This window comes from Varanus komodoensis, unplaced genomic scaffold (assembly GCF_004798865.1).
Source record: "Varanus komodoensis strain SLA01 unplaced genomic scaffold, ASM479886v1 scaffold73, whole genome shotgun sequence".
In the NCBI taxonomy this organism is placed as follows: Eukaryota; Metazoa; Chordata; class Lepidosauria; order Squamata; family Varanidae; genus Varanus; species Varanus komodoensis.
Genome location: NW_025336386.1, coordinates 1,279,737 through 1,295,457, shown reverse-complemented (window position 1 = coordinate 1,295,457; position 15,721 = coordinate 1,279,737). Strand labels below are relative to the sequence as shown.

Below are 15,721 nucleotides of genomic sequence, written 5' to 3'. Positions count from 1 at the left end.
TTTCGGCCAGGATGCTTCTATTTTCCCTTTGTTCTTTTCACATTTCAACACTGTATCAATCATGCAAACGTACCAAAGCTTTTGCACGGCTCTTGCCGCAAATGGTGCTTTCCAAGGCAAGCAAACAGAAAAAAGGAGCGCATGGTCTCCAATGGGACTCGTTAACAGGACGAAACGCCTCACAGTCACGGCTTCATCATCACCAGAAGACGAACACCTTCGGGACAAAAAACGCAGCATGCAGCCAGCCTGACGGCTTCCCTCGGGCGTCCCCTGCACTGCCTCCTCCAGGGCTTCCCAGCGACGGCGGACAGGCACAGAAACTGAGCGGGCAGCACGTGGGAGAACGGCAGCGTTCTGCCAGGGAACATTACCAACACAGAAGGCAAGAGTTCCACGCAATTCCGAACCAAACAGAAAATGTGAAGAACCAGAGAAGACTAATACTTATTGTGCCACATATTGCTGATAACATATTGGGACTAGAACAACTGGCAATTGATCTGAGAGAGGGGGCAGGAAACACTTGCCAATTAAAGAAAGAAAAGATGTAAGTTGGACTAAATCTGAGCAGATTTGCCTGGAAAGCTGTGCTGGAGAAAGTCTGAGGATCGCTTTCATCTCACAGATGTGCCATAACAGGCACACTGGCCCTTTGCTTCATTTGCGGAAGGAAAGCTGTGGTCCCCTTGTATTCCCCAAGGTCAACAGAGGTGTAGCTAGGAAAAAAACACACAAGAGGGATTCCTCTTTTTTTCCTCCGCAAAGCTAGTTCCAAGAAAAGCCTTTCCTAAGCATCTCAGTTTGTTTCAGCACAATCCTGAGGTAATCTTAAGTTCTTTGTGCAAACCTCAAAAGATGGTGGGGAAGAGGAACAGGGAGGTCTTCGTGGAGGTGATTGTGCCCTTGTGCCCACGGCAGATCCTGAGGTTGGCCGGGATTCTTCTCCAGCTGTCATTCCAGCATGGCGTCCAGTTGGTCAGCGAGATCGTCAAACATGCTCCCAATGTCATCCAGGATGCTGACTGTGCTCTTGGATTCTGCAGCAGAGCTGAGGGAAACACCAGGGGGTTAACCCTGCATGGGCCCTCCCTCCCTCCCTGGGATTTTCTGGCACAGTTCCCATGCCCCAGCTTTCACAGAGCACAAGCACGCTCAAACTTCACATGCCCCCTGCCCCCCATTTTGCTCCCCCTCCTTGGCTGTCTCCCGTGGGCTTTCTTTCTGGACTCCTCTACAGGACGCCCTGCACGCAGCTGGCACTGCACCTCGGTGCTGACGCTCCCTGCAGAGTCTGGGACGGCGCCCTTGCTGTGCAGGAGACTGCACGGCCCGCCCCACCCCGCCCAGCACTCTTTCCCAGCCCAGGAAGGCCCTTACTCTGCCGCTTGCCCATCCTCCTGCTTGATCTTCTCCTCTACGGCTTGCAGAGCAGCGGCGAGGGAGGCGCTGGTCTCCTCCAGCTTCTGGTGGACGCTCTCTGTGCTGACGTTCTCCACTGAAGGCCCGGCCATGGAGGAGCGCGGGGGCTTGACAGGCACCGCCTGTGGAGGTGCTCCCCCCGGAGACAGGGGCTTGGCTGGGCTGGAACAGAGCGAAGGGGGCGTGCTGGAAGGCTTGATGGTGGGCGCCAGCTGCTTGGCTGGCGACGGGGTGGGCGTCGAACCGGCACTCACTGACTGGAGCGCAGCGTGGACCTTCGGCTTTGGGGCGGTTGGGGGTGGCGTGGGCTTCGGGGAGACCAGAGGCGGGGTCCCATGGACACGCTTCACTTCTGCAAAGGAGAAGAATGCATCACGCCCTGGGCCTCTCGGGGTGGCACTGCTGCCGCGAAGCATCTCTGACGTCAGGTCTTAGGCCAGGGACAGGCAGCCGCGGGGAAGGGCTCTGGGCTCCACACACAGCAAAGGCAGAGTTCCTAAGCCCGGAGGGCTCGTGCAGCACTGCCTCCCCATAGCGCTCTCGCTGAGCTTGGGGCGGCCGTGCACGCTGCGATGGCTGCACAAGCCCCGTGGCAGCGTGAGCCGCTGCGGGAAGCAGGGCGATCACACGAGGACAAGCAGGGCATGCAGAATGGGCCAAGAACACGGGGGCTTGGGGACTGCCAGGCCCAGGGTGTGGGCAGCCCTGCACCAAGCCCTGGAAGAGTTTTCCTAGCAGGACACCACTTACCTGGACTGCCAGGACCGGGGATGGGGGCCCTTTTGGAGGTGGGTGTGGGAGGACCAGAAACCTTCTGTGGCAGGACAGGCTTGGGCGAAACGGGGGGCTTCACGGGCTTCCTGGGTTCTCCTTCCAAAGGGAGCTGGGTCGGCACGAGCTCGCCCCTTTCCGGCAGGTCTGCTGGCGACGCAGTCTCCACGCCACCCGTCTCCAGGGCGGGCCGGCGCTTGACCGTGGCCGTGCCGTTCTGGTAGACAGACAGCGGCGCTGGCTCCTGTTCCTTATCCTTTGACTTCGGCCGCCTCTTCACCGTGTCGGACTCGGTGAGGAGGAACTTGATGCTGTCCTGCTGGCTCTGCTTGGCCCGGATCCTCCTCTTGAGCGTGGCGCTGGCCTCCACCTTGGAAAGGCCGGTGTGCCGGGGGGCCAGCACCGCGGCCTCCCCCGCGTCGGCCTTGACGGTGCTCATCTGCCGGGGGCGCTGCTTGATCGTCAGGCTTCCCTCCTCGGCGAAGGGAATGTTCTCGCCAGAGCTGTTCAGTGGGGACCCGCCACTGGGCTCTGTCCGCAGCCGCTCCACGGGGCTGCCATTTTTCGACGTGTCAGACTTGATGCTCTCCGAGCGCTCCAGGCGAGCTGCGGCAACCAGCCCGGTCACAGGGCCGCTGATGGTGCGCCTGCGGTTCACCAGCTCGCCGTCGGGCCCGATTGCGTCTTTGTGCTTGACAGCGGCCAGAGCGGTCGCAACACGGGAGGGCTCCGGACTGACTGGGTGCAGGGCAATGCCTGGTGGCAGGTGGTACCCGTCGGGACCCTTCCCCGCTCCAGGTGGCTTTTGCAAGGCCAAAGCCCGGGCCCCTCCCCCAATCGATGACATTTCCAGCATGGCGGCAATGCTCTTGACGCTGCCCGCGCTGCCCGTGTCCACCGTGCCGCCGAAGTCGCTGCCTCGTCTCTGCAGCTCCTCCTGGGAAGGCTCCTGCCCCTCCTCCCCCTCCTTGGAAAAGTCGTCGGTCAGATTGGTGCTGGAAATGGCTGAGCTGGAGCGCTTCGGTGGGGGGGGCGGCGGACCCTTCTTCTTGGGCCGCACGGCGAAGGACTGGCTGCGGTTGACGTTCTTGTCGCCACCTGACTGTGCCCGCACGGAGTGGCTGCGTCCCACGCGCCGCTGCACCGTGGCGTAAGGACCGGCGTCGGGCACCAGCAGCTCGTCCCGCTCCTGCTCGCTGTCGGACACGGCGTAGCGGTTCAGACTGTGGGCCCTCTTCTTTGGCCGGCCACCCTCCTCCTCGCCCTCGGCAGCCTGAGGCGGCAGGCACAGCACCGGCACGGAGACGGGCGGTGCCGGGGTGGCCTGCGCCAAGGGGCCGGCCACGTGTGTGTCGCCCTCCGCCGGCTGTGGCACGACGTAGGCAAAGCCGCGGTGGGTTGGGGACTGCGGCAGCGAGCGGGGAGACATGGGGCGGTCCGACTGGGGCAGCAGCTGCGGTGTGGGCTTCACCTTGGCTGTGGTGTGCGGCACGCCAAGTGTCTGCGGCGAGGATGGCCGGGGCTTGGTCGGTGTCTGCGGCGGGGTGTAGCGGCCCGCAGATGGGGGAAAGGATTGCCGGGGCTTGCCAGGCACCGGAGGCACACTGGCTCGCTTGACACTGTGGCCGTGCCGGAGACTCCGGACCTCTTTGGGCAGCGTGGCCGCGCCGTCCTTTCCCTCCTCGGCCAGGTACTCCTGGCTCTTGGACACGGCGGCGGTGCTGGCCGCCTTGGGGCCCTCTCCCAGCAGCTCCTGGGAGCTGCTCATGTGCTTGGCTCTCCCGCCCAGACTGTTCTCATGGGCGAGGCGGGAGGGGTGCCGGTAGGACACCACTTCGCGGAAGGGCCCCACGTGGTTGGCCTGCCTCTCGGCCCCCTCCTCGCTGGTGCCCGTCATCGCCGCCTGCAGCTCGTTGCTCAGCTCGCTGTCCTGAAACGTGCTCATCTTGGGCGACTGGCACTCGGCGGTCTCCTGTGGGGGCGGCTCGATGGCCATCGTGTCCTGCAATGGGGGCGCCCCCTTCTTCTTCAGCGTCCCGGACTCGTACTTGACGTACTCGGCCTTCTGGATCTCGGCCAACTTCTTCACGGCAAGCATCAGCTTCTTCTGGTGGCCTGAGGGAAGAATAAAGGGTAGACGGCCTGCTTGCAAAAAGCCAGGGCGGCTGCGGAAAAGCGTAAGGCTGCCCCTCAGATCACGAGAGTTAAAAATAAAGCATCGATGATTTTCTCTCACGTGCCATGAATTCGGCCTAAGGAAAATGTTGAGCATCCCTTGGATCCCGGGAATAGCATCTCTCCCGGCCTACGCCACGACTGCAGCCTGGCAAGACGCCGTTCCGAGCTGGCCGTGCTCCCTTGGGCAGGCGCTCACGGCCCTTCTCCCCCGGCGAGCCCCTTTCTCTGGACAGGATAGGGGCCGCGGCGCGATGTGTGACGTGGTGCTGCCCAGCAGCGGGGGTTGGACTCGGCGGCCTTCCTGGCCCCTCCCCACTCTGCTATGGTTCTCAAGAGGGTGACAGCTTGGCCTCCCGTGACGTCTGGGAAAACACGGGGCTAGTGCGACCAGGGCTGGCTCACAGTGAGGCAGCTTCCAGCCTTCCCACGCCTTATTTGGCTTCAGCTAGTGTGATTGCCTCGTTTTTATTTATTTATTTGGAACACTTATATGCCGCCCCATTTGCAAAAGCCTCGGGGCGGCTTCCAATACAAATAAATAGCTATACAAATACATTAAAAATCTGGAAACATCCTGGCATAAATATAAAAACAATAAATAAATTAACAATTAAAATAACGTTCAAATAAAAAGGTCTTGGCCTGGCGCCGAAAAACAAATAATGGCACCAGGCGGACCTCTCTGGGGAGCACATTCCATAGATTGGGTGCCGCCACAGAGAAGGCCGTCCTCCGGGTACTCGCCCTCCTAATATCTTTCACGGAGGGTTCCCGGAGAAGGGCCTCTGCCACCGATCTCAAGATGCCTTGACATGGGTGCCCACCCCGCACCCCAGTATTCTGGTGAACAAATGCTCAGCCAGGCCAGGGGGCCAACTCTTTCCAAACGGAGCCGTTTTCATTCTCCCTTTCCCCCCCAAAATGCAAGCTTCTGGACGAGGTGCAGCAGGAGGCTTCCTGTTAGTGTGCAAAGGCTGTGTGCTTTTTATAGCTGGGGCAGCGGGATCACGCCTTCGGTCAGACCCCCTGGCGTGTGCAGACCAGGCCCCCGGTGCGAGCATCCCGCATGGCACGCCACACGTGCTGCTTCCTCCCAGCCCATGCTCCAGCCAAAGCCGGCAGGTGGCGGGACGCAAGGCACGGACAGAGCTTCCCTGCCCCAAGCCTCCATCCAGTTGGAAGAGCACCCTCCGCCCGCCCGCCTCCTGAGCACGCACACACACACATCCGCTGGCACCGTGGCCGCCGGGCCGTTGCCTCCCCTCACCCAGCTTGGTGATGCCGATCTCCTGCAGGTCTTCCCAGGTTATGTCGGTGATGAAGTCAATGTTCTCGTAGCCATTTTCCACCAGGACCTTGTAATACTGCGCCAGTCCGATCATGGAGAGCCAGAGAGCCAGGTTGGCCTGGACGGGCGAGAGGGCAGGTGAAGGTTTCTTGGTGAGGCACACGTCCCATCGCACCCTGCCCTGCAGCAGCCACGGCTGCCCGTGCGGGTCAGACTAGTGACGCCTCCTCCCCCACAGGCTGCTTCCACACAAACAGCGTGACCTGGAACTGCCTCCCTTGCCAAAGGAGGCTCTTCTGATGCAGAGCCCTGACTGCACAGGGTCTTCGGGGACCTTTGTGTGGGCCCCCATCCTTTCTCAGAGCACCTGCAAACGCAGCCTGTGCGCTGGCAAAGTGTGAGCGAGCCTTCCTGGCACAGTTCTTCCAGCTCTTCTGCTGTTTTCAAGCTTGCTAATGAGCAGCCTCCCTCAATTGCCTCTTAATGGCAGTGGCTGGTTTTGAGTTAATTTCCTCATTATTTTTAACAGCAAGATTGTAATATTTCACCATCAAAAAAGAATGGGAAAGCGTCATGGAACGGTCAAGAGTCCAGACCTCCTGCCTCCTCTTGGCCTACTATGTTCAACAGAATCATGCAGGGATGCTGCTTTGTTGTGATCGTTATGCAGTAAAAGAAAGCTTTTAAGCAATCTTGCACTGGAGGAGGGGGGCTGCTGAGAGAAAATGCCTTCGGACAGGCACACTTTGTGGACTCATCCTTGCAAGAGAGGCGCTGGGACAGTGTGCTTGCCGTGCTCCGTGCTCTGCAAAGCCACCATTTTAACTTGCCTGGGGAGCCATGCCTCAGCAGCGGTGTGAGCAAGAGAGGAGTGCACCGAAGCACAGGGTGGCCACACGCTAGGCCTACAGCCAGGCCTCCCCAAGGTGCTGATGTCAAGAAGTCCCGGGCGTGGGAAGGAGGGATGACTTACCGGCTTATACTCCGGGAGCCACTCAGAAATGTTGAGGTTATTGATCTCTGATGCAATCTTCTTCCTGTGTCCTGGCTTGGTAACCCCGATGGCTGTCAGGTCCTGCAGCAAATGGGACATCCATGTCTGCTCGGCTCCGTGTAAGCGGCAAACGGCCACGGCCCAGAGGCAACCGCAGGGGCACCTGCACTGGCGAGTTCGCAGCCCGCGAGCCAGCTGGCTGGAGCGCCTGCCTCGGTGTGCGGCTCACGTCGGCACGGCCTCGTTACCTCGCACTGGGGAGGGCGGGCAGCAGCCTGCCGACTGACAGGCTGGCTCCTTCCAGGGTCCCGGCAGCCGCGCTCCCTTGTGGGCTGCCGCCCCGTCTCTCCCTGCCCGTTCATGCCGAGGCTGCGTCGCACGCTCAGCCCGGACTGGGTTTGGCCTTGGGGGCTGGGGTGGGGCAGTATTTGCTAAAACACACAGGGAGCGTCTGCAGAACGCCGGGCTCCCTGGCGCATTCTCGCGGCAGCCTCGCGCTTCCCACACTTTGGCTCTAACCCCGTTGGAGCTCGTCAGCTTGTGCATGGCAGTGCAATTTATTTTTTATGCCCAGAAACACAGCATGTGACCTTCCACTAGGGTATGAGTTGAAGGGTGACTTGGAGGAGCCTGAGCAGGGAGGGAAAGATCCGTGCGCTCCTACAGCAATAAGTCAAAGCAAACCATTCTGGGAGCATGTGCTGCAGAGAACGGCCTAAACTCCCCTAATAAGTCCCGTGAACATGAGAGGTGGCGGCAGTGCCCGCCAGTCCTGCCCCGTTGGTGCACTGGTACTTTTGCGGGCCAGAAGTTGGCGGGGGGGGGGGGGGCTCTCCTGGCCAAGAGGAGACACGTGCCTCAGAAACGCCCCCTTCTGCCTCCCAGCATGGCTCCAGCTCATTCTGTGTTGCCCACAAAGCTCTGCAGGCCCCTCCATCCCAGGAGGGGCCACCTGACCCCCAGCGCCCCCTTGAAGGGCAGAAGGTGCTCCACGGTTCCCAGTGGCTGAGCAGGCACACTGCCCATGTCCCCAAGAGAACGTACGGTGCCGCTCATCCCGCCTAGCGCATGACCGGCAAACCCTTGTGGATTTGCACAGAACAGTGCTGGGCTGGGCACACCTCAGGGTCCAGAGGCTGACTGGGGGGAATGGGGCTCATGGGCCTGCAGGGGTACCTCTTACTCATTGCAAACTCCCATCACGTTCAGCAAGCAATTAGGGGTCCTGGAACCCACGCACGGGACCATTGGCCCAGCTTTGCCTCCTCCCTGGCAGCCCTCACCTCGGGCGTCATCCGGCTGATGGTGGGGATATCGTACCCAGCATTGATGAAGTTGGAGGCATAAAGCTGCAGCTGGAACTTGCAAAGCCACTGGTAGACGGCCTCTGAGCTCTGAGGAGAGGAGAGGAGAGGAGAGGAGAGGAGAGGAGAGGAGAGGAGAGGAGAGGAGAGGCGCGGTGAGGCCAGCTCTCCCTCCCAAGCCTTTCTCTTCTGAGGAGGACCTGCCATTGAAATGCATGCAGCTGGATAATGCATCATGCCCAGGGCGTGTGGGCGGCTCGCTCTCTCCTGGCGAGACTCCTGCGCTGGACGATGCGAGGGTGCAGCCCCCGTGAGCTGCAAGGGGAAGGCAGTGGCCCCGAAAGTAAATGTGCAGCAGCTCGGGGAAGGGGCAGGCGGGAGGTAGGGATCGGCTCACAGGCGATCTGCAAGAATGTCTGTCTTTAACCCCTGCAGCAAACAGGCGCGCTCTGCCCACCCTTTACATTTGGCTGCTGAAATGAGGAAAATGGCGTTTGACTGTCTGTTTTCCAGTGCAGTCTGCGCTCAGTTCCAATGCTGGAAACAAGTCCTTCATCTTACTCCTGCCTCCCCAAGCCTCCGTTTTGCCCTTGGCTCCAGCTGGTGGTGAAAGAAGTCGGAGCAAAATGCAGAAGTAGGGCATCGGCTCACCCCTGGCTTAAAAGAGTAACCCCCACCGCACTCCGCTGCTGGGAGAGCTTGGCTTGGCCCTCCCCAGAAGGCAGGAATGGCGTGGCCCCCTAGCCGGCCACAGCAGCGCTTTTCCATCACCCTCTCCAGGCCGAGCTTCCCTGACTTGCCTTCCCCTCCGACGAGGGCTCCACCTTCTTGGGCGGCTGCTCACCAGAGGGCTGACTCGGGTACGGCGTGCCACTGCCCAGACTCGGTGTCCTCGAGGAACCTGGCACAACGCAGACAGCGGGAGCCGTTAGCACGGCAGAAAGCTCGCTCGCTCGCTCGCTCAGCAATGCAGACGTTTGTCCAGCTGTCAAGCCCCGTCAGCAGCAAACGGGGGTGCGGGGCCACACCCCCGACTGCCCCAAGGCCAGGCTCCTCACCAGCATCCTCCCACACTGCTCCTGGAGGATGCAGGCACGACGCGGAGCTACGGGGCCCGCAGCCACCGTTTCCTTATCTGGCATGTTACCCTCGCGAAATGACAGGGCTCAGCATACAGGGCTGGGCAAGCTCTGCGGCCGGGCAGGGCAGGGCAGGGCAGGGCAGGGTGGGCGTTTGCACCCCACTGGGGCCAGCAGCCAGGATGGTGTCCAGCTGGCCATTCTGCTGGGAACAGGAAAAGACACCCAGAGATGTGAGGGTGGCAGGAAAAGGCTGGCGTTCCTAAGCAAACCCCCCAGAGGCGCAGAATCCCCCATGGGCAGCTGCTGCCGCAGGGCCAGGCAGGGAGAGCAAGAAGGCAGCCAAGGTGACCTTGGGGCTCTCACACCCTCTCACCCAGCCAGCCTGCAAAGCCCCCAGGGCCCAGGCACGGCTTGGCTTGGGAAGCGAGTGACGGAGGGCTGGTTTCCTCTGCAGCGTCTGGCTGGGCTAGCTAAAAAAGCGGAATCCATTTCAGAAGCTGAATCCTTGGAAGCACCAGAAGCAGGGAAACTCCTGCAGATAAACGAACAGCTTGGAGCCTCTCCGAACCCTACGCAGGATGCCAGCAGGCCCCTTCCCAGAGGCCGATGGTGGGAGCCTCCTTACACTCCCCCCTCCTCCCACCCGCAGCACCCCCCAGGCTGACCCCAAGCCCGTCATCTGGGCACGCTCCTCTGGGCACCTGGGGAGGAGTGCCACCTGCCGGCTTCCTCTGCGCCACACGGCTCCTACAGCACCCTCGAGAGGGGGAGGGGACGCTGGGGGGGGGCTGCAGCCCCTGGGCGCAGAGGGTCCTCCCGGGCATGCTGCAGAGCCCTCCAAACAAGCGTCATAGGAAGGCCGCGCCGTGCGGGGCTCACACTCCAAGGTGGGGAGGGGGGCGGGCGCTCGGCCAGCCACCAGGGAGGACCGGAGCAGCCCCCCGCGGGCCAGGCGGGCGCCCGGCAGAGGGTGGCGGGCGGCCAAGCAGGCAGATGGGGCGCCCTCCCCCGGCATCCCACCGTCTCCCCACTAACCGAAGCAAGCGAAGGCATGGCAGCAGCAGAGAGGGAGGGCCATGGCGGCTCGGAGGGCTGGCTGAGCAGGGGAGGCCGCGGCCGATGGCGGCCAGGAAAGCTCCGCTGGGGACAGGGGACGCGCTCTGCCGCGGGGCGCTCCACGCACCTGCAGGCGTCTCCACGGCTTTGGCAGGCCCGTCGCCCACAGCGGATTCGTGCACAGATGCCTTCTGGGAGAGGACAGTTGCCAGCAACTGAGCATGGTTGTGGGGGAGGGAAGTGGAGAAACAGCCGTCAGTCAGGAAGGGGGGAGGAAGGCACGGGGAGCCTTCGGGAGGGGCGGAGGTCGCGCCGGCCCCCCGAGGCGTGGGGACACCGGTGCAGCGGCATGCCCGGGGGTGGCGGGGAGTGGGCGTGTGCGGCATGCCCGTTGGCACACGTGGCCTGGGAAGCTTCCGGGAGGAAGCAGAAAGCCGTCTGGTGAGGGGCTGGGTGGGGGGGGTCTCCGGCTCCCCTGCCCCCCCTCCTGAAGATGGGCATGCGACAAGCCTGCTGCAGGCAGCCCCACGGCGGGGCCCGCTGTGGTTTCCGGTGCAGGGGCTCAAACCAGCCTGTAAGGTTTGGGGAGCGCTTTCCCAGTTGCCGGCCGTGACGACCGCATTCCCAGTGCGCTTGGAGGCACACGCCCCGGGCGGCAGGTGGTCCCGCTCACCTTGACGCCTTCAGAGCCTGGATGGAGGGCTGCGTGGCCTCCGCTCCCGGTGCTTTGGCCACTGCCTGAGCTCCGGCCACTGGCCACACTGCCCGCGCTCCCCACGCTGCTGCGGTCGCCGCCTGCCGATTTAGAGGGGAGGAAGGGCAGGTGAGAGGCAAGGCAGGCAGCCAAGAATGCGCGAAGCTGGGCAAAACGCTTGCAGCCCCCTGGCTGCCTCAGCCCACAGCGCCCATCAGCCCCAGCCAGCATTCCCAGCGGTGAAGGATAATGGGAGCTGCAGGCCAAATGTCCACCTGCCTCTAAGGCCACCCTCGGGGACAGGGCCCCTGGCGCCGCATCCCACAACGACTGCCCGAAGAAGCCCAGGCGGGAGCAGACACCGGGCACGTCTCCCCACCCCGCCGCCCAGCCTGCTCCCCACCGCCAGCACCAAGCTGAGATGGGAAAGTGCATGTGGGGGGCAGCAACCCACCCTGGCAGGCCGGGGAGACCTGCAGGCGAGGGCGCCTGGCCCGAGCCGGGTGTGCGCCCAACCCAGGCCCGGGGCAACTGGCCAAGGGGCGGCCCTCCCACCCCCTTCATACCTGCATAGGGCTTGCGGAGCACCCAGATCTCTTCGGCTGGGGCCAGCGTGGTCGGAGGTCCACCTTGCAATGGGGACAGGTGGGATGGGCTGCCATCAGACCCTCGCGAACCTTTGGGGTCAAAGACAGCCATTGCCACCCCAGCAGAGAGAGAGCCCACCCCAGGCAGGCAGCTGATCCCGGGGTGGGGCTCGTGTGCCTTGGGCAGATCACTCAAGCAGGTTACATCCGTTGCCTTTCCTCCACATGTCCGGTCCCCCCCCCACAGCTTCTTCCTGGGGGGGCAAAGCACCCAGATTCCTCACTCTGTCTTACACAGCTGCAGAGGAATCTTTGGGATGGGCAGGAATTTCATTTGGTCCCTATTTGCATATAACGCACCAAATTCACGAAATTGGACATGGGAGAAAATAGGAAAGGGGTGATTGGTTCACCCAGACTAGGGGGTCTTGCGTGCCATGTGCCAAGGCTGGCAGGGTCCTCACTTTTAGCAGCTCCCTGGCAGGCAAGCAACCCCGCGAGCCCCTGGCCCCTCCAGAGTGGAAGCAGGATGCCTACTGGAACTGGCCAGAAATTAAGAACTTAACGAAGTCCACATGTTTATTTGTAAACAGTGCAGAAAAAACAAAGGAGTTTAAAAAATATGAATGTGAACAGAAGTGAAACTGGAGAGAAAAACTCATGTGGGAGCTTGCATCCAACTGTCCGGGTGCGCAGCCCTTGATGAAGGCGCAATCCAGAGGCCAGGAAGATGCTTCCTAGAGGAACGTGAGGGTGGTGACTCCCCCTCCAGCTTCCCCTTAGCAGCCCCCCATCCCCGGATCTTTTCCCAAGACCGTCTAAGCCTGCGAGAGCCAGCACCACCTCCAGCGCAATGCTCCTGCTGTGCGTGTTCCCCGCACACACGTCCACACAGGGTTCGGACAGGATCCTGCCGAAGCCTGGGGACTGGCTGCTGCCAGCCAGTATCAACAGCGCTGGGCTCGCTGGACCCCGTCCCGGTCAGGTTCAGGCAGCTTCCACATTCCGGAGTTGGCTTCTCACGACTGCGAATTCCCCACAAAGCAAAGTTGCTGCTAACTCTCCATCCGGTCCATTTCATTGGCAGACCCCCCCCCCGCAGGAGTCATGAGAGGGAGGAAAGGGGTCTGCACCCAAGGATGGTGCCCCGTCGCCTGCAAGCCCCCGTGGTTCGCGTGACGGGACTGCTGGGCTGGTGCAGCCTGGGATGGGAGTCACCGCTCGGCCCGCTTTAGGGACGGCTTCACGCGAGACCCGAGCGGAGCCGGCTGGAGCCAGGAGCCAGGCCAGATGGCCCCGCAGGCCCCTTCCGACTCGCTCTGTGCCGGTGTTTCTAAGATGGGTGCCAAGCCCGTGCAACCCGGAGGACCCTGCTGGGAGCGTGAAGGCAAGCTGTGTGGCGAGAGGGGCGCCACCCCCGCCCCCTCGCACGGCAGGGAGCGGCGAGCACCCCGGAGCACTCGGGCAGCTGGCAGAGGACCTCCCCCAGCCGGCGCGCTCGAGCCGTGGGGCCTGGCTGCGGCCTGGTCCCGGTGCTTCTTCCCCCAGCGATTCCGAACGGAGACTGTCGCTCCCCCTTCTGCGGTTCTTGTTTCGGCGACTGCGAGTGCGCGCCCCAGCGCTGCCCATGGTGGCCTGCCGGCCCGTTTGGTTTTCTACATTGCCCCCTCTCATGCGTGTGAATATTTGTGCATATTTTACAGAATTCCTCCCATCGGTTGGATGTGCCCCGTCTGCGAGCGCTGGGGGCCTGTGGGACGGCTGGGGGGCCGGGGCGCTTTGGGCGCCATGCCATGGACCCTGCCACACGCCTGCCTCGGCTTCTGCTGTTAGAACAGGATGCCCCCCCCCCCCCGTGGGGCCCGCAGCTGCTCTTGCTAAAGCAGGCAAGGATGGTCTGGGGGGACGCCAGCCCCCCTCTGCCCCTGCAGGCATTCCACGTGCACTTGGGGCGCTCCTTGCCCCTCCCGGGAGCATCTGGGAGGTGAGAGGGGTGGCTAGAGGTGGGGAGCAAGGGAGGTGGGAAACGGGGATGTCGCACAAATGCCAACGTGATTCCGAGAAACAAAGGGCTGGACTTCCACACCGGCACTCACACTCGGTCACAGAGCGTCCTCCCGGCACCAGCTCCCCCACCCTCTTCCCCCCTTGGCTCCTCTCAGCCTTGGCCTGGTGCCCCCGCCCGCCCGCCCCTCCCACGGTGCCCCCCTCAGCATCGCCCGCTCTCTGACGGCCCTCCGTGTTCTGCCCTTTGCTTCCGCTGCCTTGGACACCTGGAACCGCCCGACACACGCAGCACCAGCAGGAAGCGGAAGCCCAGGGAAACGCACGAGGCAGGCGCAGCTGGGGAAGCGCGGCCCTTTGCTTTTTCCCTGAAATGTCACATTTCGAATCGCTACGCCTCACTTTTCCTCTCCTCTCCCCTACTCTTTCCTCTGCAGCTTAACAGCTCTCTGCAATGTAGTATTTGTTCCTTTATTTATTAAATTAGTCTCTGGCCCATTAGTCAGGATGACTCTGGGTAGCTCTATTATTAGGAAAGGAAATATGACTATTATTAAAGGAGTAACATGATTCCTTTATTCAAGCAATCCTGAAACCCCGCTTTCAGCGCATGCTGCCTCACAAGGCGGCTTGATGCTGTGACGGGGCCTTCAGCGGTCTCCAGCCTCTGGCGGCCCCAGGAATACCCCCCCAGAAGGTCCTGTCCTTCACAGCCCCACTCAGCTTTGGGAACTCCAGGCCGTGGCTCCTTCCTGAAGCTGATTCTTCTCATAGTTGGCCCTCTTCTCTTTCTCCCGCTTTATTGTCCTCCCCAGTGAGTTTTGCCTTCCTGTTATACGACAGCCTCGGCTGTGTCATTTGTGCTTCTAGGGAAGGCTCTGGCGTGATTTGATCGAGGGCCCCCTTGCCTGTCTTTCTGCCAGCCCAGGCATTCACAAACCCCTCCTCCAGCACTGAGCTTCCAAGGCATCGGTTTCCTTCCAGCCAGCTTTTGCACCCAAACTTGGGGGTGCAATGCCTGGACGCCCGATGAGCTTTGCCGCTCCTTAGGGGCTGTCCTTCCCGGTTCAGCCTTCGTGGAGCTCTGTGACTGCAGCCCCGCTTTGGCCGGATGCCAAGGCACACAGATCTCCCACCAGTTCGGTGTCCCCGCCGTTGCCCTCAGAGGTGCTCCATGCTTTTGCCGCCGTGCTTTTCAAGGCTGCAGTGCTTGTTCTGCCTCACCAGCAAGAGCCGTGAGGAGTCCTGGTGCCTTGACTTCCCAGCAGCAGCCGCCCTCCTTGGCAGGCACAACTGGCTTAAAAACCAAAATGAAATCCCCAAGATACGGCAAGGCCCTCAGCCCTTGAACTGCCTTGGCTTTTCACTGCTTTCCACATATGCTTGACCGAACGTTTATGCTTTTGAAGCGAGGAAGCGTGCAATGCAGGGGTCCGAGGGTGAATCCCCGGGACGGTCAGCCCGACGGCTCTCGTGGGCGCGGCAGAGTAACTGCGGCACTGCCCCTCCAGGGCAGCCCCACAGGGCGCACACAGTCGGGAGACACGCAAGGCCTCTCGCGTGGCCGAGGCGCTCCTTGCATGGGGCTGCAGCTTCCGGACCGGCCTGGGCTGGCGAACGGCACGCCTGGTGCCGCCTGCACGTCATTCCCCTGCCGCTTCAGGGAGCGGGGCCAGAGGCTGGAGACGGCCAAGAAGCAGTCCTGGCTGGAGAGCGCGCCTAACGGGGGGCTGGGGGCTCAGCTGCGGCACCATCTGCTGTGCAGGAGGGCGGGCCTCCCTTGCAGAGGGGGGCTGCGTGCCCTGCTGGGAGGGATGCTGTGGGATGCGCCGGCCCCGGAGGGGTCAGAGCCCCAGCTCTGTGGCTTCAGACCTGTGGGTCAGGAGTGAAGACGCACACGCTCGCTCACAGCCGCTTCCTTGCACACAGAGGAAAATGGGGGGGGGGGGGGGATGGAGCGAGGGAAAGCGTGAGGGGCAAACAAAACAATGTCAAGGCACAAATTAAGGCAAACGAAGGAAGATGAAGCTACCTGGATCGGCACAAGGCCCTTCCACAGCACCGTGGGGGAGCCTGCCGTAGCGAAAGGAACTGAAAAGAGGCTGGCGGGGGTGCAGTGGAGGCGGAGGCAGGAAATGGAGCTGGTGATAGGAGGTGGAGGTGGAGGAGGAGGAGGAAGAGGCGCAGGAGTGGCCATTGGGCACGGAGGCCCTGCCAGCCTGGAGGGAGATGGCTTGACATTGCCCTGGGAAAGGGCCTGCTTCCCACGCACCTGCTAACAGAAACACAACAAGAGGCAGTATGAAAGGGCTCCTCTAGCCTGAGAAGGGGCGGGAGGGGA

General features: G+C 62.1%; 1 protein-coding gene across 3 annotated transcripts in view; it reads right to left on the bottom strand.

The window, feature by feature from the left end:
* Positions 1 to 450: 450 nt before the first annotated feature.
* The window catches only part of CASKIN1 (CASK interacting protein 1), an 80,167-nt gene continuing 64,896 nt past the window's right edge, over positions 451 to 15,721 (bottom strand). The window contains exons 8-19 of one of the 3 annotated variants that reach the window (XR_006416849.1): positions 15,413 to 15,652; positions 11,356 to 11,466; positions 10,769 to 10,890; positions 10,223 to 10,310; positions 8,758 to 8,858; positions 7,937 to 8,047; positions 6,633 to 6,734; positions 5,639 to 5,777; positions 2,173 to 4,308; positions 1,381 to 1,774; positions 851 to 1,051; positions 451 to 719 (exon numbers count right to left, since the gene is read on the bottom strand). Coding sequence is in view for 2 of the 3 variants with exons in the window: in XM_044452501.1 (XP_044308436.1) it covers positions 955 to 1,051; positions 1,381 to 1,774; positions 2,173 to 4,308; positions 5,639 to 5,777; positions 6,633 to 6,734; positions 7,937 to 8,047; positions 8,758 to 8,858; positions 10,223 to 10,310; positions 10,769 to 10,890; positions 11,356 to 11,466; positions 15,413 to 15,652 (3,641 nt within the window). In the remaining variant the exon portion in view is untranslated. Of the gene's footprint in view, positions 1,052 to 1,380; positions 1,775 to 2,172; positions 4,309 to 5,638; positions 5,778 to 6,632; positions 6,735 to 7,936; positions 8,048 to 8,757; positions 8,859 to 10,222; positions 10,311 to 10,768; positions 10,891 to 11,355; positions 11,467 to 15,412; positions 15,653 to 15,721 lie in introns of all 3 variants that reach the window. The other 2 variants (XM_044452501.1, XM_044452502.1) reach the window with 2 other exon arrangements.